Below are 24,261 nucleotides of genomic sequence, written 5' to 3' on the forward strand. Positions count from 1 at the left end.
AATATGTTTATGTAGACATATCAGAAATTACATCAATATTGGGCATTGCAAAAAATGTGTGGGAAGAGTAGTCTCAGAGCTGGTGACCTAGAGATCAGCTCAGAGCAGAAGATAAATTGAAAGACCAGACAGACTACACAGCTCAAGCACCACTGCATGGACACACCTGCAGGTTAGAAAGGAATGGAGTTTCATCATTGGTGTACATCAGATGATGGTTGAGTGATCGAGCGAGGTATTCCATTGGTATAAGAGACACAAACCAAGTATACAAATGAACTCACACCATTTTGTTATACTACTCATTATGTTAATAAGTGTATACTTACTTTCATGCTCTGGTATTCATCCTCAAACATATCCAAAAACAATTCATCTCCTTTGTAAAAATTTCTCAACATGAGATTACTTTCTTCCTTCGCACCCTGCAGATAAAACAAAACCTTATTTAGTTGTGTAGATGATCCCATAGGTAGCTTTTGATTTGCCAACTGTGAAACAAATAAGGTTATGTTAAGTCATTGTGCACATGCACGGAACTTGGAACGAACTCCCTCACTCTACTTCTAGTTTTAATGGTTTCTATAGTAGGTCTAGATGACACAACACAACAATACCTAGGTCTCGAAAGCTCCCAATTAAAAGTACCATATTTATTTGAATAAACACCCCACTTTGAATAACCGCCCCCAGCCTCTTCGAATGAACGCCCTGCCACACCCATATACAATTTTTACTGTATATTATCACATTTTTTTTAATATCTAGGGGTATACATGTTACCATATTACACAAAAAAAAAACGCCTCCCCGAATAGATGCATCCCCCGAATAAACAGCTCCCTCAAATAGCCGCCCCCTAAAGATCCTCCTGATCAAAAAACGCCCCAAATACGGTAATTTCAACATGGTATACTAACCTCTATACAGGCTAGATGCATATCTTGTAGATAGCAGTGAACATCAGAGCACACTAGTTGTTCTAGTAGTAATGTCGACATCTCTAAGGTCACAGGTCGGATCTTAGTATTGCTGTACTGACATGCTTGGCTCATCACTGTTATTAACTTTTCAATTAGCATCATGTTATAATACTGTTTATTCTATAAGGAAAGAAAGTATATAAATCACGTTAAAGACATTTTAAATTACTCTATATGACTAAATGTACAGTAGTTATGGAATTTGGTGAAACTAGGATGTGATATTAATATTATATTAGGTTTATATTAACAAACAAAGTCTTGTGTAAGTATATAGCCTAAATTAGGGGGTGGTAAAATACCCTTTTCACATCTGCAAAATGTAACATTATTGTATCCAGGTTAGTGCGAAGCCAAATTTGTTGAAAAAAAAACACACTGATGAAAGGCCTGTTTTTGTTCCAAGTTCTTACTGTACAAGTGTGTATTGCCCTGGTATTAAACTGACCAACTATGCTTTCCTTACAAGATTTCTCACGGTTCGCCTATGCGTGTATGAAAATGTGTAATAAATCAGGAGATCAAACCTGGTTACAAGTTGTACACATTTATGCAGATGTGAAAAGGGTATTATACTCAGATTACATTAATAACTCAAGTCTTGAGAAACCATTTAGCCTAAATAAGCGGGTGGGATTATACTCAAGCATGGGCTGGCCTAAACTGTCTGGTTCTCCGGAAAGTCTGGTATTCGGAATGTGTTTCTTATGATAAAAATGAAAAATGGATCTTTAAGAAAAGTCTGGTTTTGGGAGAGGTTCCGGTTTTCAGAAAGTCCGCTATTGGGAGACTTGACTGTACACAACTGTATGCAAGTTCCTTGGGCTTTTTCTACACTTTATCAACATGTTTATTATAAAATTATTAACTTATATTTAAAACGATGAAAACAAAACTATACATACTTCAGATTGATTTGTCAAGCAGACACTCTCTAAGAGTGATCGTTTAATGCCTTGATTCGAACCAATAGCGTAAAGTAGACAAAGTGAGAACAACGCCGAGTAATCACTATCTGCACACTTTAATGCTGTAAATATTGAGGCTAGGTACGGTCTAAGGAAAAAGATAAGCAAAATAAACATAAAGCTCTATCAAATTAAGTGAATATGCCCAAATATGGTAGTGATATACCCAAATATGGTACTGATATCATCATGTCCATATGGGCACATCACATTATTTTGTCACATAAAGTTTGATAGTGTAGACAGAGCTTTATACACATAATTAACAATGAATTGAAATAAAACATCTACAAAAGTGTAATTCAAATAATAAATTTATAGGTAACTTTTTTTTGTATGTTGATCAAATAAAAAAAAAAAATTAAACACAGCGCCCTAAAAAACACAGCAGTGACGTCAGACCGTTTGCATGAAGAATACGTAATAACTGAATGATTGCAGTACACCACACAAGTAGCTAAATTAAAAGATAAGTGTTAGATTATAAGTTATATGGTATAACCATTGAGAGCTCCAGACACAATAAAGCTTTGTTTGTAGAACATTCTGTAAACCAGCCATAGACAAACTTAATCATGCATTAAATTAAAAAGTTCTTAAAATGAGATACCGTAATCAAACGATTAACAAAATTTAAAAAAATTATTTTTAAAAAACAACGAAGAATGGTTTTCAACAAAGCTGTGGACCTCATATGCAACACCAGAGATTACAAGAACATGCTAATACAAATCATTTTGAATCATTTAATATAATCTGTTTGTGTGTGTGTTTGTGTGAAAAATATATGATAATAATTTATTTTTTTGAATAAATCAAAATCATATATTTTTGGAAAAAAAAGAAACTTGATGAATATTTAATAAGAAATTTGAATGAAAATTAATATTTTAAGATTTTGAACCAAAATCTGATGGATTATAAAAAACTTAAGACATGTTGATAGTCTGTGGATAGTAACCTAGATAAACCAACTCAAAATGTATCCCAATAAAACGTGTGTTATATATTACAGTAGAATCCATACATAACACCAATTTTGAAACCAAACAAATTCTCCCCTTAATAGGGATGTCCCATTAAATAGGATTTGGCCATAATGTTGAAACATATTGCCCTTTATTCATTTCATATTAAATGATGTGTCCTGTCAAATACAACTAGAAACTCTGTTAGGGGCACAAGACCTAATAAAGTGTCTTATTAAGCCGTAGTATTGACCCTTGTTCTTTTTACAGAAGTATCAACTTAATAGGGGTGTCACCTTAATGAGATATCTAAAAAGACGTTGTTTTTCTGAAGTTGGTTTATCAAGACTTCACCACTAGACAACATGTTTGGTAAGAAATCTAACCAGACTGGCAAATAAACAATGATGAAGTATTTAAGCAGCGATTTAAACAATATCTAATTTCAATTCCACCTACCTCCGAATTTTTCTTTTGGATGGAGGATGGAAAGTAATAAAGTTATCATTCAATTTTCAAGAAATATGTTCAGATTAGTGTTCTGTAATGTTCATGCTCATTCTATTAGTAACACTATTGCATTCTACTAAACAGTTTAGTAACCAGTGGCTGTATTCAACAGGTATACTGAGGCAAAACACTCTTAAAAACTCTTTTAACAAACTGAACACCACTTAAGGGAAATCCTCAAACACTTAATATTCAAGGGAAATATCTCACTTAAGCTTGGTTCCCACTAGGACGTAAATGCAACGTAAGCAAGTTGACCAATGGCAACCGACAGTTTGAATAATCCATCACTTTTGATTGGTCAAATCACTTACGTTGCGTTACGTCCTTGTTTTGCGTCTCTAGTGGGAACCAAGCATTAATTGTGATTGGTGAATACACCCACTATTCCGCAACCCAGGTCTAGGTGCCTATTTGTGATCTCTTAATCACAATGTAAAAAAAAAATAATTTCATTTTTGTAGGCAATGACACGAAAATATATATTTGGAAAAGTAAAGCAAATCTAGGCTACGGAACAGATAAGTCTGTTTCACACCTTCATTACAACCAAACAAAATTATAAAATAATAACCCTTCTCTCACATTTGATTCAGTATATATTTGGTTTACTAAGGTGCATAATACATTGTAACATATATAGAAATTATTATAAAGATCTGTCTACACTATCAAACTAGTTTGACAAAAAAAGTGTGATGTGCCCAAATATGGTATTGTTATGACATCATCGTGTACATTATATGAGCACATCACATTTTTTGTCACGTAAAGTTTGACAGTGTAAACAGAGCTCAAGTAATCTACAAAAAACTAATAACATTATTAATAGCAGTAAGTGATGTAAAATATGAACCCACTGACCTGTTAGCTAGTGTCATTTCAGTCTTACTTGTTACAGCTGCCAATGACTTCTCCTCATCTGTACAATTATTAACAACTAACGATACAGGCTGATTTGAATCTGTAGTATCACCTGCAAAATATAAGCACATCTATTGTATAACTGACACCCTAGGCTGCTTAAAAAACAAGCCATTACGATTGAAACTAGTATTTGACATAAAAGGGGTAGCTGACTATTATTAATAGCATTATTCCCATCTATACTAGGAAACACTTTATTTTTAAAACTTTTCTAGAAAAGTTTTCTAAAGTTTGCTAGTGTTGACGCTGATAAACTTGGGCAAACTGCAGAAAAATAGTTTGCAAAAGATAAGCAGTCCACCTTCTTAACCACCCAGTTTATTGATGCTTGTAAACTAAGCGAATCAAAGTCTACAGATTCCTGCAGATGGACACAATGACCGTTTTTGGTAACTAGCAAATATATTGTATTTTTTTTTGTATGTATTTTTCTCGTGTTTTTGAACCTTGGAATACAACTTACATTGAATTACAATTACCATGTATTTAACAATAAATTTAAACTTGTACACGTACCATAAAATTCCCTAAAAAGTAGCAAACCCTGAGCTTACAACAACAACAAATTTCCATATTGTAGTAGTGTAAACAGGGCTTTAACATACAACTTTCCATTAATGGTAATTGTTAATAATAATTGCTTATTGTTTTTAAATATGCAAGAATGCAAACTAAAAAAAAATGTATTTATTGAAGACTTAAATTTACTTTTTTCGTCTGTATCTTTAGAGTCAGAGTGACTGCTACTACCCATTGGTTCTGGAATGGAATATTCTATTTTTTCAGTGGGTGAATCAACATCTCTGTAATTTGGTCTTCTTCGTGATTGGATTGGAGTACCGGCACTTTCTCTCACTTTCTCCATTGATTGCTCAAGAGAGATTTCTGGAGCAACAAATGCCCTCAATTTTCCATTTAAAATCTAAAATGATACAATATAATTGTAGTGTGGATTTCAGTTTTATCAAACAGGCTTAACAATTATATTGCTTAAGTCAGTTTTGATATTGCTTAAGTCAGTTTAAAAAATAACCTAGACAAATATTTTTGTGTAATTGTTTTATAAATTAATTCTATAATATAAAAAAACTGGTTTTATTAATGAAGCCTACATTTTCCATATACACTTCTTAACTATCTTCACTTAGGCAAAACTGGGTATTTTAAATTCTTGTTTGATACCACCAGGTGTACTGCAAAGTCTGAGAACTTCAAATCTTCTTTGTTAACCAGCTCAGCATCAGTCACACACACTGTTCACAGGTTTTAATTAATTTGTAATACACCAAATAAACACCTATAGGACAACCAATCAACTCACTTGCAAGGGTCAATATGATTATAATGCATAAACTTACTTCACATTCAATACCACTAATATCAGTAGGTTGTTGGGCTACTGTATCTTCATTACCATTGAATATAATATCAGCAAGTGTTGACACAATTGGTTCATGTTTAAGGATTAGGAACACCTAAGTAAAAGAATGGTTAATGAAATCAAATAAAAAACGTGATGTGTCTAAATATGGTAGTGATATGCACAAATATGGTAGTGATATGACACATCATATTTTTTTATCACATGTCACAAGTTTGATAGTGTAGACAGAGCTTAAGACGCTGGAATAAGCTTATTATCAGAAATACCATGTGATCCTGTATCATACGTATATAAAGCTCTGTCTATACTATCAAACTAGTTTGACAAAAAAAGTGTGATGTGGCTAAATATGGTAGTGATATGCCTAAATATGGTAGTGATATGACATCATCATGTCTATTTAAGGACACGTCACATTTGATACATAAAGTTTGATAGTGTAGACAGAGCCTAATGTGTGTCTACAAAAATTATTGAATAAAAGTTTAGAGCTTGACAGCGGCGCATACTGGCCCAGCATCAAAAGAAGGTATCAGTCACAAATTGTTTACTACAGTAGTTTTAAAACATTAGGCTTACTTGTGATAAAAGGAACAGTGAGACAACAGAGCTGATGTGAGTGTGATTATCCTGCTGTTTACTATCCTGTAATTTAAAAAGAGTAAAACAATTAATTTACAAGAAATATAAATAGAAGAAATAATATAACTATTGGAGTATATTTTGTATGAAATACCATGTAAGCTGTTTGAGAGAGTTTTTCCAATCTAAAATAATTAATAAGTTGATAATGTATTTAATGAGTCACCGACTATCAGAATATCTTCTATAGTTAGTGTATTTAACTAAAAGGTCAAATAATCCAGATCGAGCAATTCAGATTACGAAAACATGTGGAAATAAAAATATACAATTTACACAGTTCTATTTTAAAAATTTCCAATCATAGTTCTGGACCTTTCCTGAAAAAATCGGCTTGTTACAAGAAATGTCCTGGTCTGCCTATACTTATGAACTAATGCTACTGACTGTTGTTACTTACCCATCAATCTTTTTACTTACATTGACACTAAAGTAATACAAACAAGTAATGTACATACTTACCAAACTACCAACACCGTTGTTTCTAGTCAGTGAGTCAACATAAAGTGGAATGAATAATCTATTAAGCAGGTGGTCAGTCAGAACATCATTAAGTCTTACAATCCCAAGCGATAAGATATCATTTACATAATGCAGGTGGTCCAAGTGTTCCGCCACCAATGTTGACAAGCGGTCTTTGCTTTGATGACTAAAAAGAAAAATATTCGAGCACTCTTGGCTTAAGAAAAGTGAAGAAAGAAACTGAGATTTAACACACATTCCTGAAATGATCTCATCGGATGAAACTGCAGTTTAAATATGCATAATATTAAAGGCTAAGCTCTGTCTACACTATCAAACTTTATGTAACACAAAATATGTGATATGCTTATATATGATTATGTCATATAACTAACATATTTGGGTATATCACTACCAAATTTGGGCACAATTTTTTGTTTGTCAAACTAGTTAATACTTAATTTGAGTAGATATTCTAAAGATCTATCTACACTATCAATCTACTTTGACAAAAAAGTGAGTTGTGCCCAAATATGGTAGTGATATGTCCAAATATGGTAGTGATATGTCCAAATATGGTAGTGCTATGTCCAAATATGGTAGTGCTATGATATCCAGGTACATCACATTTTTGTTAGTGTAGACAGAGACTTTATATGAACTTACTCAACATCATTCCTGACACAGTTGTCCAGATTAAGAACATGGTTACCAATAAACCAGACCAGATTTGAGAAGTAAGGAACAGCAGTCTTGTTACGTATGTACGTTTGCATTGCTTCATCATCAACTAAAATAAAAAATAAAAACAACTTGTGAATAAAAAAACTAAAATTGTTTTTTTTTTTTTAACCATATTTAATGAGGGTGATCCATCCAGCTATTGCTGATCATTAGGGACCCTCAGAGGTTCACAAGACAAACATATACACAAGATGCTCTACATAAACAAAGTCTTATTACAAGTCTTTGGGAGTGGAGTAATTTGGTCCTTAGAAAAAATCCTGACATGTGACGGGACTTGAACCCAGGACCCTTAGAGTGGTAGCCAAGCATCATAACCACCAAGCCACAACTCCACTCCTGTTGGCCCAAGTACACTTACAACACAATAAACACACAGATACCAAAACAAAGATACCAAAACAAAGATACCAACCAAACCAAACCTATATATTGACAGTATTCCATGACATGAAATTGTCAGGTCTTCTATCATTGCTTTTCTGGTCGATAGTATTAGTCTAGGTTGTAGACAGGAATGAAGCTTTGAATTGAATTTTTTAAGTGTGGTCATGAATTTTGTTCTGGAGAACGGAGCGTTGTAAATGGTTCATCTGTTTCTTCTTCATTTTTTGGTTATCTTAGGACATTTAATGGATCGCTTTTATGTGTACTTTGTGGCCTTGTCTTCACGATCATATATCGACATGATGACATATTTGGGCACATCAAAATTGTTCTAGTTTGATAGTGAAGACAGAGGTTTAGGCACTATATAAGACTACCATATCATTATTATTAGTAAAAAGTGATATTAAGGTGTTACCTTTGTAAACATTGAGTGTGAGTGTCCTGACAGCAATGCGTACCATACTTTCAGAATGGTTGAAGAATTTGATGGCTTCTGTATATAATGCAAAATCATTTGTATGCTGGGCGAAATAAGAAAAAATTAATGAATGAATTAATAAAACAATTTTTGTTAACAATCGTCAGAGGCCTAAAGGTCTGGCTGAGTCAAACTGTTGTATGGTTGCTAGCTAGCATAAAACCATATTAACATAATAATATGTGTTTGTAATTGTCAATGTCGGTCTTCCTATTATTTTGAGTAACTTAAATTGCTTGTTGGAAATAAGCCGTTTCAGAATTATGGGTCATCCTGGTATGTTTTCTCAATGTTTATTGAAAATAGCAAATAAAACAAAGAATAAAATTTAACTAAACCATGGGCTAAAAACATTGTACAAAATCCACTCAACTCATCCAGCTACTATAGTACTAGACAAGATTCATAATATCTAGCACTAGTTGGCTCTACTTACCTCATTGTAGAAAAAGTGAATGGTGTGTGAATTCAACTTCAATGAAAGTGTCTTGAGAAATGATATGTAATAAGCCAAAACCTTAGAACAAGAACAACATGTTAGGATACAATAAAAAAACCACTCAATCATTCATCAGTTTATTAATCATTTCTTCCATCTGCAATGATGCATTTTAATGTACTGGTACAGTAAACTGTACCAGTATTTTCCCATTTGTGATATACAGTATTGTGATTCATTTGGTCTTCTGTTTGTGGTGTTTATATTGTATTTAATATTATGACAGGCAAGGACAATTTGTATGTGTTTGTTCAAATCAACTGAAAGCAAATTAGGATGGCAAAAATTAATTTACCTCTTCATCTGAGAAATCAAACTTGTGAACAATGATTGAATTAACATGATTGTTGGATAGAAGATAATCTGAAGAAAAAACAAATTGTATTTTTATCTAAATTGTTTAAAGTTATGGTCAGACACTACAAGAGTATTATATTCTAAATTACATAATACAGTAGTACTGTAATCTCTTTATTGTCAACAAAAACAATTGACCAATGGTGACAAGGTACAGTATAGCCACCAGAGGTCACAGACAGAGGTACAAATATGTACATGTACATATGTTTTTTCCACCATCTCTCTTTGGAACAAACTACCAGAAGAGGCTGTGGAGTCAACATCACTAGAGGGATTCCAAAATGGTTAAAAAAAAACAAAAATGTAATACTATGAAACGTGTGGAACACAAAATTTAAGGAAAATTAGGAAGGCCGGCTGCAAAAAATGTGACCAACCCATGTGCGTCTATACTCAAATGAGGTTTTGCATAGTATAGGAAGAAGATGATGATACCTATTAAGATAAAACAAGCCTATCACCAACTAAATTTATGTACTTAACATAATTTACCTCCGCCAAGGAGGTATATGTAATCGGTAGCGTGTGTTTGTTTGTCTGTCTGTTAGCAGGATTACTCAAAAAGTAATTACAAGATCTTTACCAAAATGAATGTACAGATAGATATGTGGTCAAGGACCATTCCATTACATTTTGGAACCATGGTCCCAATTCTGGACCACTTTTTAGTATATTTTTCAGACCTGCTAGTGTTAAAAAATAGGACAGAATTTTTCAAAAGCCGGCGAGCAGTCTTAAAGTAACAAGTAAACTGAAATTGCATTTTCTCGAGAACTACTTGTCCAAAAAACTTCATTTTTGTACAAGAGACAAGAGTTATAATTTGTGATTTGTAATTTTAAAACATAATTTGATTTAATGTGCACTTTTTTTGATTCGAGTAGTTTAAAAAAACCTATTTCTTTTCAAATTCACTTGTTTGATATTCGCGTTGCTGTTCTATTGTTAGTCAATTGAAGCTAATTGTTAAAAGGCTGGTTACATAACCATTAAACCAAACTCGCATACACATGCTTGTAGTGAAATTAGCCTAAATCACAAACAGCATTAAGACACACACAAATATATATTTTATTTTTACCGGAGAAATCTTATGTAGGAGAATTTTAAAGTAGGCGGAGGTATGCACTCTCGAAGTGGCTTTCTAGTTTGTTGAATTAAAAAATTACAAGTACTAGAGAAAAATAGTAAGCAGGATTATATGACAAACTAAACTCTCAACAAGTTGGGTTTCAAATGTTTATACACTCCATTAAAAAATATATCCACTAAAAAAACACATTTGGGAGCAATAGCTTACAAAGAAATATAAAACTTACACAGTGAAGTTTCATTTCTTATATTCTCAAACAGAATATTAAGTGTTTGCAGTAGTTGTACACATATATATCGACTTGTTTTCTGCCTTAAGATCTTAAGGAAATATACCAACATGTTCTTTTCCAAAAAGAAACTGAAAATAAATATGGTATGTTAAAACATATCTTATAAAAATATGTTTAAATACAACACACTATGTGGGAAATAGAATGTGCAACTATAGAAGCATGACATTATAAAAGTTTTTTTTTATTAAATTGTACATTATAGTGTTTAATCATTAAATCTACAACTTTGAGATCTATAGAACCCATTCTATTAAGGGGAAACTTTCATGAGAAACAAACGAGGGGAAATATATATTTAAAAACTACTGTATAGCCGACCCCTATTCAGGGGACACTTTTTTGGACCCCTGAATATGTTCCCTTAGTAAGGGTTCTATGCTATACTTAATATTTGAAGGGGCCCACTTTGTTCGTTAGAAGCTTTAACATACTCAAATACAGAACTATCATTCTGATCTCCCCAGATAAGAATTTCAGAGATTGCTCTTAGTGTCTCTACTAATAAACTTCTATTGGAGTCGGTCACTACTGCATTCTTCATTAACACATGGTGTAGGTATCTGTAAATATAAAGAAATATCCAGAAAAAATTAACAATTTTGCATATTGAAATGGTTATCTAAAAACATGTGTACAAATTGTCTCACATGACTGATTCAATGTATTATCAAAGATTAGAAAAAAAACATTAAATTATAAATTAATTACACATAAAAAAATCAATTATAATATTTGCAATTACATAGGTTTTAAAACATTGGATACATTACTCTATAGTTTTAAAGCCTACTTTAATTATGAATTTACAAAGATTTTACTATATTCTAGATATAGGTATATACACTATTAAGCAAGCCTGCTTAATAAAATCATTGTAGGCCTACAGTAGCATACTAAAAAGGATACAGTGTAGCCTAACTTTCATAATGATTTTTATTTTTGTTTCCTGTTTGTTGACCAACTATTATTTTAAATTAAAAAAACACATGAACCTATTCTAGAATATAATACATGTATGTGATATGTAAAAAAACAATTAATGATAACCCAAGGCCATATACGCCAATGTTGCAAGCCAACTGGGGAAGCCGAGCAGCTCAGTCCATTAGAGATGCCTTTTTGGTGGAACCTAGAGGCCAGGCCTGGCCTGGCCCTAGCCTAGTAGGCCTACCAGCAGACAAAACATTTACCAATTTATTCCTGAAATGATGAACATACCTAAGATTTTCAAGTGAATGAACATTTTTAGGTTTAGAGTAACTAGATCCAAACCAATTTTTCTGTTTACCGAACATATTTACGTCGATTTTTGAGATATTTTAATCAACTTCGTCTGATCGGTTCGACGACATCTTTGATTTTACAAAGCGAAAAAAAAGTAAATACGTATACTACGGACGTAACGTAACACACAAAAACAAATCGATTAGATAGCTAGCTAGAGAGAGGACAGGTCATAATATAAAATAGAGGGCGACATTGTTAATTTTGAGATTATCACAACACTTTTGTTTCCCATTATGTTTTGCATAAATAATAGGAAAAAAAACAGAACATAAACAATTAATCATTGTGATTTATAATAGACCGATTCACAAAAACGAATAATCCTAGGTCTAGACCTAGGCCTAGGGGCCTGATTTTAATCTACAGATAAACTTTTATTGAAATATAATATAAATATAAATCTTCAGAATTTTTTTGGCGTTATCATCCTCAGTATCATTTTGGCGTTATCATAATCGATCATCAGTATCATTTTTCAATGAAGTTTTTAAATTAACTTAGTAAATGAGCACTTTTGAAATATAATAAAAATAATAAATATATAATAAGCGCAGATCAGTGATTGGCTTTCCTTTCATTAAAGATAAGCACATGTCAAAGTTCAATACATTTTGCTTTTCCTAACACGCTTGATTGATTTCCACATTTTCATTTGTTTTGTTGGCGTGAGTGGGAGAGGTGGTGATCAATACATTGCAGCATTTATTTTATATTTCACTCATTTTTATACATTTAATTTATTTAGAATATTATTATGGATTCAACGAAAAAGTACAGTTTAGGAACCGAGGTAAGAATTATATTTATGCTAGTATTTTAAAGTCTGTTGAACCTTTTTTGGGGAGATGGTGCATGGTGGGGAGGATGAAATATCCACCCATGAGGTACCACACACATTATCATGATGGGTTGTGTTAATGGAAGTGTGGCATTATCCCTTCTTGCTCATCAGTCTGAAATTAGATATTTAGACGGGTGTTTCTCTGTTAAACTCAGAATTATTATTTTCACTGTATAGCTTTTTGTGTATTAGTAAAGTATGACATGTGGCAGTAAATAATAATGACATTTTGCATTTGAGTGTTAAATAAATTTGACACCTGACTGTCAGTCTAGACCCAACATTAAAATAATTATCATTGTTGTATATTATTATAATTTCTAATTATATCAAATCATGGAGTAATGATCAAATCATTAAAAATAGAACTGCAAAGTAAATTTGATTACATCCTTGTCAATTTAACACCTTTGTTGTTACACAAGTATTTTCAAGTAGACAGTTTAATCCTTTAATTTAGTACTAAATATTTAATATTACACAAACTCAATCCCTGAGCAACAAAAATGAACTTGTTTAAAACAAATGAGATTTGTTATTCACTATTTTTCAATATATATTATACATTTCGGAAAACGTGCCGAAGGTTTTTTTTTCCAATTTTTTAAGTAGTTATAATATTAGCTGCTTCTTTTACAGATTTTTTCAGAGCTTTTCCAACTTACGAAAGTTGAAAAAAATTCGTAAAAGCAGCAGCTGATATTAATTAATAAATATATACCATATAGCCTATATATATATTCATTTTTTGTACAAAAATTATCATTAAGTGTTTCTATAAAGGTAGCTCAACAATTTAATAGCCAAAAATACTATGAATCAGAAAATCTCCTTTTATGAGTTTACTGTTATTATAACATATTATTATAATAAATAAGTAGACCACATTTTGATTAAGGCAGGCTTATTAGTTTACACTGGAAATATTTATAATAACAAAATAGGTGACCTAATCTGCTTTCTCTGTGATTTACCACAAGTCATTACCATGGTGATTTATTTGAATAAAATAAAATTCACTTTAATTTATTATTTTCAGTGAATTTTAAAAATTAGTAATTCCATTATTAACATAAAATTAGTATTTCATTTTTAACATTAAACTATTCGTATTTCCATGTAATTATTAGTTTTTTTCCAATGTTAACAGAAATTAATATTAGTATTTCCATTTTCAACATAAATTATGACATTTTTAACATAAATTATTTACCATTAGTATGTCTGTTTAACATATTATTAGTATTTAGATGTTTTAGATTAAATATGCATGGCACAATACACAATGATACAGACACTAAATAATTTAGCACTGTTTTTATTGTGATCTAATATTATTATTTTCAACCACATTATCATTTATGTAAATTTGTACTTAAATGAGGATAATAAGTCAATGCTTGTGACCTCTGTTAAATCCTGCACATTGTTGACCTATATTTCAAATTTCCTTATATAATTTGCAGGTAGTTTTAAATATATTTTCAATTCTGTTGCTTTTGTGATCGTTTTGTGATTAATAATACTAATAATATCATACCATATCTTACTCCATTATCATACAGTATACAATCATGGCTAGAAATTCACTACTACTAAGCATTTGCAAGGTTTAAAAAAAAAAACAGAATATTGACCAATCAACCAAGCAATTTTGGGAGATGAAAGTGAATTTCAAGCCCTGATAAAACCTATAAAAACTTGTTTTTGCTTTTCACATTGCAGTAATTATGTGTGCCAAAATTATTACTGTAGTTAATAGAAGCTTTTGAAGATGCCAAGATTCTTCATAGCCAATCAGCTTAAACGTTTGTTTCGTTTGCATGGCACCCCACTCCGCCCTCAAGCGGACCTCTCACATATTTATGCACCATCCTGTTCAGCTCACAATCTGCCACTGTCTGGTGTTTGTTGTTACCATAATGTTCCTGCTGCGCTGGTGAGTTTTAAGCAAGTTGCATGATTTTTTAGAGCTACAATTTGCATGAAAGATTCAGAGTCCAGGGTAGAAAAATATAAGATCCAGAGTAGAGAAATATAAGATCCAAGGAGTAGGGAAATGTAAGATCAAGGGTAAAGGAATATAAGATCCTGGGTAGGGAAATATAAGATCTAGGGTAGAGAAATATAAGATCCAGGGTAGAGAAATATAAGATCCAAGGGGTAGGGAAATGTAAGATCCAAGGGGTAGGGAAATATAAGATCCAGGGTAGGGAAATATAAGATCTAGGGTAGAGAAATATAAGATCCAGGGTAGAGAAATATAAGATCCAAGGGGTAGGGAAATGTAAGATCCAGGGTAGGGAAATATAAGATCCAGGGTAGGGAAAATGCAAATTTTGGGGTAGTGAAAGTCCCCCCTTGTTATATGCTCTACTCTGTCTGGTACATGCTATACATGTAATACAAATCTTTGCATGTTGTTGTTACCAATTAATTTCAATGGAGAATCTGTGGCAAAATTCTGGATGTAGCAACAATTACCCAGATTCAGAAATGTGGTGATTTATTATATTATAGCATGATCATTTATAATGTCTTGTGTATTAATGTGATTTATGTAGTAACATACATTCTAGAAATTAGTAAGTATTAAATGCATGCATTCTAAATCATTCCTTATTATTAAAACATGAACAATTTTGTATAAATTTACTAAGAAATTTCTTTTTATATTTTAGTATGTAGTAGTATACATTTATATATTAATTTCCACATAATTCATTTTTTCATGGTCATTATTGGATACAGAATCATTTTTAAAGCTTATAGTTTTATCAATAATACTTTAAGTACGGTAAGGAATGTTTCTAAGTATGGTATGCAGAATTACTTATGATAATGCTTACCATTTGGAGTCAGTTTAGGATTTAACTTACATAGCCTTGGGATAAATGAAGCAGATGTTATTGCTAAAGTACAAATTACAGTTTATTTAAAGCTTGGAGGAAATATTTCCTCTTAAAGCAGTTTTTTTTTTTAAATTCAAGTTTATGAATTAAATAAAAACTGCTATAGTTAACTCTACCAAGCCGCACACACTTGGGGTAGCCCATGATGTTTCATTTCAGAAATATGTCTGAGATTGGGGGCGGGGGTGATTAAAGCTTAGTTCTCACTAGCATGCAACGCAAATAATTTGACCAAAGACAGTGGATAAATTCAAAGAAGCCACTTCTTGTTTGCTTGCATGTCTGTCCTTTTCTTGTGTCCTATGTTTGGCAGTGGCGTAACACAAAGACCCGAGCCCCCGATGTTTGGCTTAAATTCATTTAACCTCAAGAAAGTCCAATGCATAAATTCAGAAAAGCCACTGCTAGTCAGTACTCTACTTGCGTCTGTTTCCCTTCCTCATGTCCTATGTTTAGCTGAAAGTTCTAGTCTGGTTGTGAGGTTGGTGAGGACACACGAAACCCAACACTTTATTTTGTTATTTCCTTAGATTCTAAAAAATAATCAAACAGCTGTAGCACTTTGGACTTTATAAGACATAATATTATCAGTGATGTTTAAAAAAAGTGATACATTAAAAATGAAAGAAATATTGTACTTTTTTAGGTTTAGAAGGATCAAAGTTGATTTCATACAAGATTGTTCCTTTTACTCAATTATTTTGTTTTCACCTTACATCCTGTTCCCTGTAGTAATATGAAGCGAAGGTCTAGTTAGGATTGACCTAGTTTATGAGTTATAAAGTGGGCCAGAGACCCATAGAGGTCAAATGTCAACCTTTGGAATATCTTGCATTATTATTTACATATGTTGGTTGCTCGCTTGTTTACATTGCTTGACTTGACAAGAATGGTTTGTGGAAAAAAATAATCTTGATTTATATTATGAATGAATTATTGCTTTCCTTGATCTTTAATCCACACGGAAATGACAATTTAACCTCAGTGTCATAAATATTTATCCCAATTATTGGATTATATAACTGCAGCGCATACTGTACTGTACTATAGTACATTTTAAGCTCCCTAGAGAGATGTTGGTTCTTTGCTCCCTATGGAGAACTTATTAGTGATCTTGTTATAGAGTGCTAATCTCAAGGGTATACTGTACATTATTCTCCATGGAAAGAAAGCAGTACAAAGTGCATTACCTAGAATTTATTATATAAACCCACATGCAAAATGGTCAGTGAATTTTTGCCCTACGCTCTTGCTTATTATAAAACAGTAAAACTAATACTTTTTTATACTAAAAATAATGAACATATTTTTAGAGGAATTAACACAAAAGTTAATACCACCTCAATTAAATTCTTGTTTACCATACCACTGTAGAATTCTGGTCATGTGATTGATTTGAGGAGCGATACAGTGACCAAACCGGATGCTGAAATGCGTAAAGCAATGGCGGAAGCAGAGGTTGGAGATGACGTTTACGGTGAAGATCCTACTGTCAACAGTAAATACAAATTGTTGCATTAAATAATTAAGATATCTCTCTTTTATAAGAGAGGGTGTTTGTGCGTTTGTTATGATCGTAATGGTCCTGGGAAAGGTTTTAAACTACACTTTAAAATCACCCTGAGTACTGTATATCTTTCGTAGTGATAAATAAAACGATGATGATGTGGCGATGATACAGGCATCTGGGGTGGTGGTAAAGGTAGCTCATCTGTTTATTTCATTTGTTTTAAATATTTTGATTTCAGAGTTGCAAGAAAGATGTGCCTCGTTACTTGGTAAAGAGGCAGCTTTGTTTGTACCTTCAGGGACAATGGCTAACCTTATTTCAGGTTTGTTACTACAAAATTGTACTCCATATAAACAATTGTCTTTTTATGGGTGTTTTGCAGGAAATGGCAATTCCTAAAAACAACAGGATGCTATCTCGGTCGGTTTTCCTTTATGTGCTTTGGAAGCCTATTAGACTTGCCCTGAGTCTGTATTTATTGTCTTTTTTATGTTAGTCCACCAGTCGACGTTTATGTAACGCCATATGTGCCAAAATATTTATCTTTTTACTAATATTAAGTCAAAACTCCATCTGGAACCCAGACTTAGCCTACTTATATGCGCTATAAGAATTAATGATGTAGCTATATAAATTGTCATACAGAGGCTAAGTTTGTGTGCTGTGATGTCATATTACATGACACATACATGATTCGAACCAAAACCCCTGCAGTCTGAAATCCACAAAAATATTCTAATCAGCGGTGGATCCAGGATCTTGAATGACAGAAGCCCAGGGCCTAAAAATTGTAAAATGAAGTTCTGTTGTTATCCCACCTTCGATTAGCCTATACTAATGTTGACTGATTTTTATCTTTCTCTTGTCAGTAATGTCACACTGTCCTGGACGAGGGGAAGAGGTCATACTAGGCGATCAAAGTCATATATTTATCTGGGAACAAGGTGGAATATCACAGGTATTATTATGGTTAATTATAACAAAATACTGCAGCACCTTTTTTTGTACACCTATAATGTGACATCAATGCATGAATGCTTTAGTGCAGTTCAATGTGTAGTCTCAGTATATGTGTATATAAGTATGTGTAGATGTGTTACCTTCATTTAGCTTGCAGGAGTCCACCCGCGAACTGTCAAAAACAAAGATGATGGGACGTTCGATATCAAAGAAGCCGAGTCCAAGATCCGAAGTGATGATGTACACCTAACAGTCACGCGGCTAATATGCGTAGAAAACACATTTGGGGGTAAACCACTCCCTCTACAGTTTCTGAAAGATGTAAGTAATGTTATTTATTTAAATTGTATGGCACAATATTCTATACACCTACAGTAAACTGGAGAAGGATAAAGAAAATGTTTCCTTAAAAACTATTTTGAAATATAATAATCTCAAAATGTCTAAAGTTCTGTCTGCACTATCAAACTTTATATCAAAAATATTTGCCCATATATGGACATGATGATGTCATATCACTACCATATTTAAGCACATCACTACCATATTTGGGCACACACTTTTTTGTCAAACTAGTTTGATAGTGTAGACAGTGCTTTACAATCAATAAGTTTCAAATGTTTAATGGCAAAACATTAGCACAACAACAATGTTTTTTAATGTCTTTTATTAGGTACGTAAAGTTGCGGACAAACATAATCTATCAGTTCACATGGATGGTGCTAGGTTGATGAATGCTGCTGTTGCAATGGATACAGCACCTCAAAATATCTGCCAATATGCAGATTCAATATCTATGTGCTTCTCAAAGGTTTGTTTATTTTTTATATATTTATGGAGGAGGTTTTGGAAAAATGACAAAACAAAATCTAACAAAACGTTAATTACCAATAACAGAATAAAACCAAAGTTCATTCTTGATAAGTACACTATTAAGTAGGTCAGTGGTCTAGGTATTAAAGCTGGGCAGGTCCTATCTGAGAATTAATTTAGTATTAGTATTCAGTAGAACAATGTCAGATTAGGGCTAAACATCTGACCCACATGCTGTCATGAGGCTTATGCAGTGGCATTTGTTTAGCTACGAAGATGTCTTGATTCAAGATTTGCACCCAGGATTGTGGGATGTAGGATGTTAGCAACCATGTTATGTGCCAAAATGGTTTATCTATTCTTAAACACTGTTGTTGATAATAATCGAAGCCATACCATAATTAAGTTAGTCTATGTTCTAGTAAACTATTTCAACAGTATATCCTCTGGGACCGTGCCCTAATACTGAAAGTATGGTGAGACTGCACCACAATACAATCAAGTTACAGATAAGATAACAACATTAGTTTGTGGGTTCAACCACCTTGTTAAAGTTACTCCTGTTTACCATCCAGGTAATTGTACTTGAAACATTTGGGTTTATGTGTTTGTGTAGCTTAGTTGGAGCTATCATAGCTACATTATTTATGGCAGTTTCAATGATTTATAAGAGGGTTAAGCTTCACACTGTGTATAGATTTATAGCAGACCACGACCTATGTAGAGGCCTAATGTTATGTATCCTTGTTGGCCGTGAGCATAGCTACGTTGATTTATTGCATGTTTCCCTGAAGTATAACTGGGTTATGCACCACATTTAAATGTCAACTTTTATTTACATGATGTGACTACAAATTATGACTATAAATATGTCTTTTATACTGTACAGCAGTCATACACTACATATGTAGATCCAGAAATTGTGGGGGAAGCGATTTCAATGCTAAAGATAGGACATAGCACTCCATTTGTTGATTTCTAGGCCCCCAACCCCCTCTATTTCAAAACACTGGATCCACCACCGCACTAATCTGTATGTTGTATAACTACAGTAGATAAAGTTTACTTATTTTTACTTCTTTGGTAACAGGGTTTGGGAGCGCCTGTCGGTTCAATCATTGCTGGTAGCAAAGCATTTATAGACAGGTTAGTTCAATTTTTATCATGAATATAAATCTACTCTTCAGACTACTAAAAATTGAATGATTATAAAACAGCTCTTCAATAATTAAATTCTCGACATATTTTAATGATCTTCGAAAAATGTTTTCATCTGTTTTTTTATTAACCATCTGTATATCATTATTTACGTTAAACCATTCATGAATATGTATGTGTGCAACGTTTTGACTTGTTTCCAAGTCTTTATCTGGCAATGACTAGATGTTAGTGGTTGCCAGGAGTACTGTAGCTTTGCTAGTTGTAGAGCAGCGCCCCTATTAGTAACCTTGGTCTGCGATTTGCCGAAGTTCTTCAGCTTTTGAGGTAAAATGAGTTGTTTGCACACTTACATTTTCATGAATGGTTTAATGTTAAGAATTATATGCAGATATTTGAATGATCTCTGGAAAAACGTCATGAAAGATCTAACACAAAAATATGACAGATCTATAAACTTTAAAATCTAATGAAATGAATCTTACAATTACTTTTGATAGATCTTTAAGGCATCGTAAAGTACTTGGAGGTGGCATGAGACAGGCAGGAATCTTAGCAGCAGCTGCATTGCTTGGCCTAGACAGAGCAACAGAAAAGATCAAAATGGATCATGATAATGCTAAAAGACTTGCACAAGGTAAGGATATACTTACAGGGATTTAATTTAAAAAAACTTTAATTAGTGAAGAGCTAACAACTCACTTATATTATAGTAATTATATTATAGATTAGTATTATGAAATAAAAAAAAAGATGATGAAAGTAATGCAGTGTAATATCAATAAAAGATACTGTATTCATATTATTCAACTGTATTAGATTAGCATTAACTAATGTACATCTATAACCACCGTCTCGCAGCCTAACTGAGCGTACAATTAGTATTTGTGTCGTACAGCTCCACTCATTTGTGTGTCCACGACAACAGGGCTGCGATAGACCAGTACAACAAAGTATATACTATACTTTATCAAAAGATGGCACACTGGGTTCATTAAAGTGCATACAAGTTAGATATGTACACTGGACCTCCAGTTTTAAATCCTCATCCAAGAACACTACGGTCAAGGAGAGACTTGAATGTGTGATGATTTTATGATTTGCGGCACCTCAGTCTTAGCCAATCTACTACTCGACTTAGTCAAATCTTAAATTTGTGTACTAGATGTATAACTTAGGCTCTGTCTACACTATCAAACTAGTTTGACAAAAAAAGTGTGATGGCCTAAATATGGTAGTAATATGCCTAAGTATGGTATTAATATGAATCATGTCCATATATGGGCATGATGATATACATGTGTAGGCAGGTTGGTTTACTAACTTAAATAAAAGTTGCTTACAAAATCTCTGTTTACTGTTACAGGAATTCTTGACATTAAAAACGACCACTTGAGTGTTTGCTTAGAAGATGTCCTTAGCAACATGGTCATGATTAAGGTTAATAAAGGTATCAACCCGATGTCAATCTGCCAGGCAATGGCCAGGGTCACCGAGGAAGAGGAAAGCAAGCTTGGTTGCATCGTCAACTTGAAGATGTTTCCTGGCTCCAAGACTACGATCCGCGCTGTTGTACATCAAAATATAAGCAAAAGTGATATCGAATTAGCAATAAAGAAGATACAAATAGTCCTTGATAGTTTTGATGATGGAAAAGGATATAGTGTTGAAGAATAATGAGTTCTTATTATGGTTTAGGGATCATATCAAAATTATTCTACTGCTTTTTCTGCAATAACATGATATTTAGTTAGTTTTAATGTACCAGGTTATGAGTTAAACATGCCATAGTCTCTAGTTATTGTCTGTTGTGTATTCCTGTACGTGTACCACCAGTCGACTTTTTGATTTGATTCTGTAAATTTTATTTTATTATGTATGAAATGCCATGTGTGCCAACAAAAAAAAAGCTTGCTATATAAGCAGCTTGTTACTGCAGTAACAATCATTTTGACATGGTCTCTAAAGCTCTGTCTACACTATCAACCTTTATGTGACAAAAAATGTGATGTGCCCATATATGGACATGATGATGTCGTATCACTAGCATATTTAAAGATGTATTGTCCCTTAAACACAAAAAATGAAGGTCAAAATATTCTAAATTTAAATTGGCCATATCAAAGTAATATTAAAGTTATTCACTTTAAGTCGAAAATTCGAGCCAAAAACAACAAGTTTACGTAATTAACAGGTAAATTAATTTAATTACATTTCGTCTGGAAAATCGTCGCAGGCGAAAGTAAACAAAGATTTCAAACCCTGTGTATGCATTATACATATGATAATTAGGATTGTTTACAACTTGTCACGGTTGAGAAGGTGTTTTCACACAGATCGCGAAGAAGTTTTATGATTATGCATACAGAGTAGCCAAACAAGCGCGTTGCATTATGAGATATGTTTTGATCGAAAACTTGAAGTCTAAGTTATTTTTTTTACAAAAAAACGTCTGTATTTCAGTTAAATGATTTGTTTTTTCGACTAATTTTTGGTGAACGTTAATAACTATTATGATACTTCAAAACGACCCACTTTTTTTTTTAAATATTAAAAAAAAAAAAAAATTTTGGAATTAGTCAAAGGGACAATGTATCTTTAAGCATATCACTACCATATCTGGCCAAATTTTTTGTCAAACTAATTTGATAGTGTAGACAGAGCTTTAAAGTATAGAATAAAAATGATATGTGCATTCTAACTCAATCAAATTTGCAGGAGATTCAAGAGAGAATGCTGTTACAGTTTGGTTGTAAACCATTCTACCCAACACTCTATACTTTGCCATATGCGAACACAAAACCTTGTCAAAATAATTTATTCTCTACATTTTTATATCCGTTTTAAAGTAATTAAGGCAGTGTGGCAGATCTAGGATTGTCAAAATAGATTTTAAAAAGTAGTTAATAATTATCATTTTAGCCACCCTGGTACTCCTAAATCTAAGTGTTAATATTTTGATGGTGAAAGGTAGTCGATAATAATTTCTGTGCAATTTATCTATCAACACAAGATCATTGAACAATAAATTAACATACACACACTTATTTCCGCTGTCTGTAAAAATGAAACCATATTTTGAATTATTTCTATATACAGTAATTTATTAAATTCAAACTAAACATATATTAGTTGTAAAAAACTATACCACTATCTAAATAAAGACCACTTTGGGACCAGAGGCTTCGTAGATCTTTAAGTAGAATAATTTTTAATAAAACACAGTATAGGACCTACATTTTACTTATACTGTAGTACTTCAAGGCAGGGATCAAAGGTTGACCTGCCTTAAATATACCTCCAACATGATCTTATAACCAAGGCTACAATAATGCTAGGCCTAGAAAACATGAATACTGAATGGAAAATACACAAAAAACAACACAATTACATATTAACACAAACAGTTTCATAAAAACGTAAAATCAGAGTACGTAAAATGTAGATCCTACTGAAACGGTGCTTAATATTTTAACAATGTGATTGCTCTTTAATTAGATGATTAGTGTTGGTAATTTAAAATATACAACTATATTGCTACCATTAAATTTTATTTTTAAATCATTTTTTTCTGATATAGTATACTAAGTGGAAATACTTTAATAAAATAGAACTTGGCACCATGTTTATTTATTTATTTTTAAAAAAGCTCACCACTCACCAAATTTAATCGTTACACAGTACTGTACTACATTCTGTATATTACCTGCTGTGTACTTTTTTTAATTTTTTTTTTTTATTATTAAAAAAAAATGTATTCTAAAATATGTACAGTTATCCCTGAGCATGTTGCATAGAATCATTTTACAGTTACTGCAGTAATTTCAGCAATAGCAACCATAATGTAGTTGCTGATGGATTGTAGAATAAAATTTAATTAAAAAAATTGAAAATACAATTCGTAACACTAGGTAGGCTGAATTGCTGTACTGTTCTAAAACATCTTGACACAGAATTGAACACTACATTATCAAACATTAAGTGACAACAAAAATGTGATGTGCCCATATATGAACATATATTTGTCAAACTAGTTTGATAGTGTAGGCAGAGCTTAATTCTTGTGAATGTAGGGCA

General features: G+C 32.5%; 2 protein-coding genes across 4 annotated transcripts in view; one reads left to right on the forward strand and one right to left on the reverse strand.

Annotated features, from left to right (window-relative positions):
- The window catches only part of LOC140058903 (protein CLEC16A-like), a 40,823-nt gene extending 28,767 nt beyond the window's left edge, over positions 1-12,056 (reverse strand). The window contains exons 1-15 of the mRNA XM_072104690.1: positions 11,922-12,056; positions 11,135-11,263; positions 10,635-10,768; positions 9,251-9,318; positions 8,893-8,973; positions 8,394-8,499; positions 7,511-7,634; positions 6,845-7,031; positions 6,320-6,385; positions 5,715-5,831; positions 5,065-5,278; positions 4,294-4,405; positions 1,889-2,039; positions 921-1,103; positions 330-425 (exon numbers count right to left, since the gene is read on the reverse strand). Coding sequence (XP_071960791.1) covers positions 330-425; positions 921-1,103; positions 1,889-2,039; positions 4,294-4,405; positions 5,065-5,278; positions 5,715-5,831; positions 6,320-6,385; positions 6,845-7,031; positions 7,511-7,634; positions 8,394-8,499; positions 8,893-8,973; positions 9,251-9,318; positions 10,635-10,768; positions 11,135-11,263; positions 11,922-11,998 — 1,845 coding nt within the window. The 5' untranslated portion in view covers positions 11,999-12,056. The remainder of the gene's footprint in view (positions 1-329; positions 426-920; positions 1,104-1,888; positions 2,040-4,293; positions 4,406-5,064; positions 5,279-5,714; positions 5,832-6,319; positions 6,386-6,844; positions 7,032-7,510; positions 7,635-8,393; positions 8,500-8,892; positions 8,974-9,250; positions 9,319-10,634; positions 10,769-11,134; positions 11,264-11,921) is intronic.
- Positions 12,057-12,659: 603 nt separating this feature from the next.
- LOC140058919 (uncharacterized) lies at positions 12,660-23,291 on the forward strand. Of its 3 annotated transcripts, none has more exons than XM_072104711.1 (10): positions 12,660-12,780; positions 14,557-14,770; positions 17,118-17,241; positions 17,492-17,575; positions 18,123-18,211; positions 18,364-18,534; positions 18,887-19,024; positions 20,117-20,172; positions 20,685-20,821; positions 21,551-23,291. In XM_072104711.1, exons 2-10 carry the CDS (start codon positions 14,606-14,608, stop codon positions 21,859-21,861), a joined length of 1,275 nt encoding a protein of 424 aa, XP_071960812.1. In that variant the 5' UTR covers positions 12,660-12,780; positions 14,557-14,605; the 3' UTR covers positions 21,862-23,291. The 3 variants fall into 3 exon arrangements, with proteins under 3 accessions (XP_071960812.1, XP_071960828.1, XP_071960821.1); XM_072104720.1 differs by having other exon boundaries at positions 12,755-12,780; positions 14,587-14,770; XM_072104727.1 differs by lacking the exon at positions 14,557-14,770 and having other exon boundaries at positions 12,688-12,780.
- Positions 23,292-24,261: the final 970 nt, after the last annotated feature.

This window comes from Antedon mediterranea, chromosome 1 (assembly GCF_964355755.1).
Source record: "Antedon mediterranea chromosome 1, ecAntMedi1.1, whole genome shotgun sequence".
Lineage (NCBI taxonomy): Eukaryota > Metazoa > Echinodermata > Crinoidea > Comatulida > Antedonidae > Antedon > Antedon mediterranea.

What these genes read in the sequence shown, in the direction of transcription:
- LOC140058919 (XM_072104711.1), top strand. Translation starts at nt 14,606, where the DNA reads ATGCCAAGATTCTTCATAGCCAATCAGCTTAAACGTTTGTTTCGTTTG. An exon ending in ATAATGTTCCTGCTGCGCTG is followed by an intron (nt 14,771 to 17,117) that starts GTGAGTTTTAAG and finishes ATACCACTGTAG; the next exon opens with AATTCTGGTCATGTGATTGA. An exon ending in TATCTATGTGCTTCTCAAAG is followed by an intron (nt 19,025 to 20,116) that starts GTTTGTTTATTT and finishes CTTTGGTAACAG; the next exon opens with GGTTTGGGAGCGCCTGTCGG.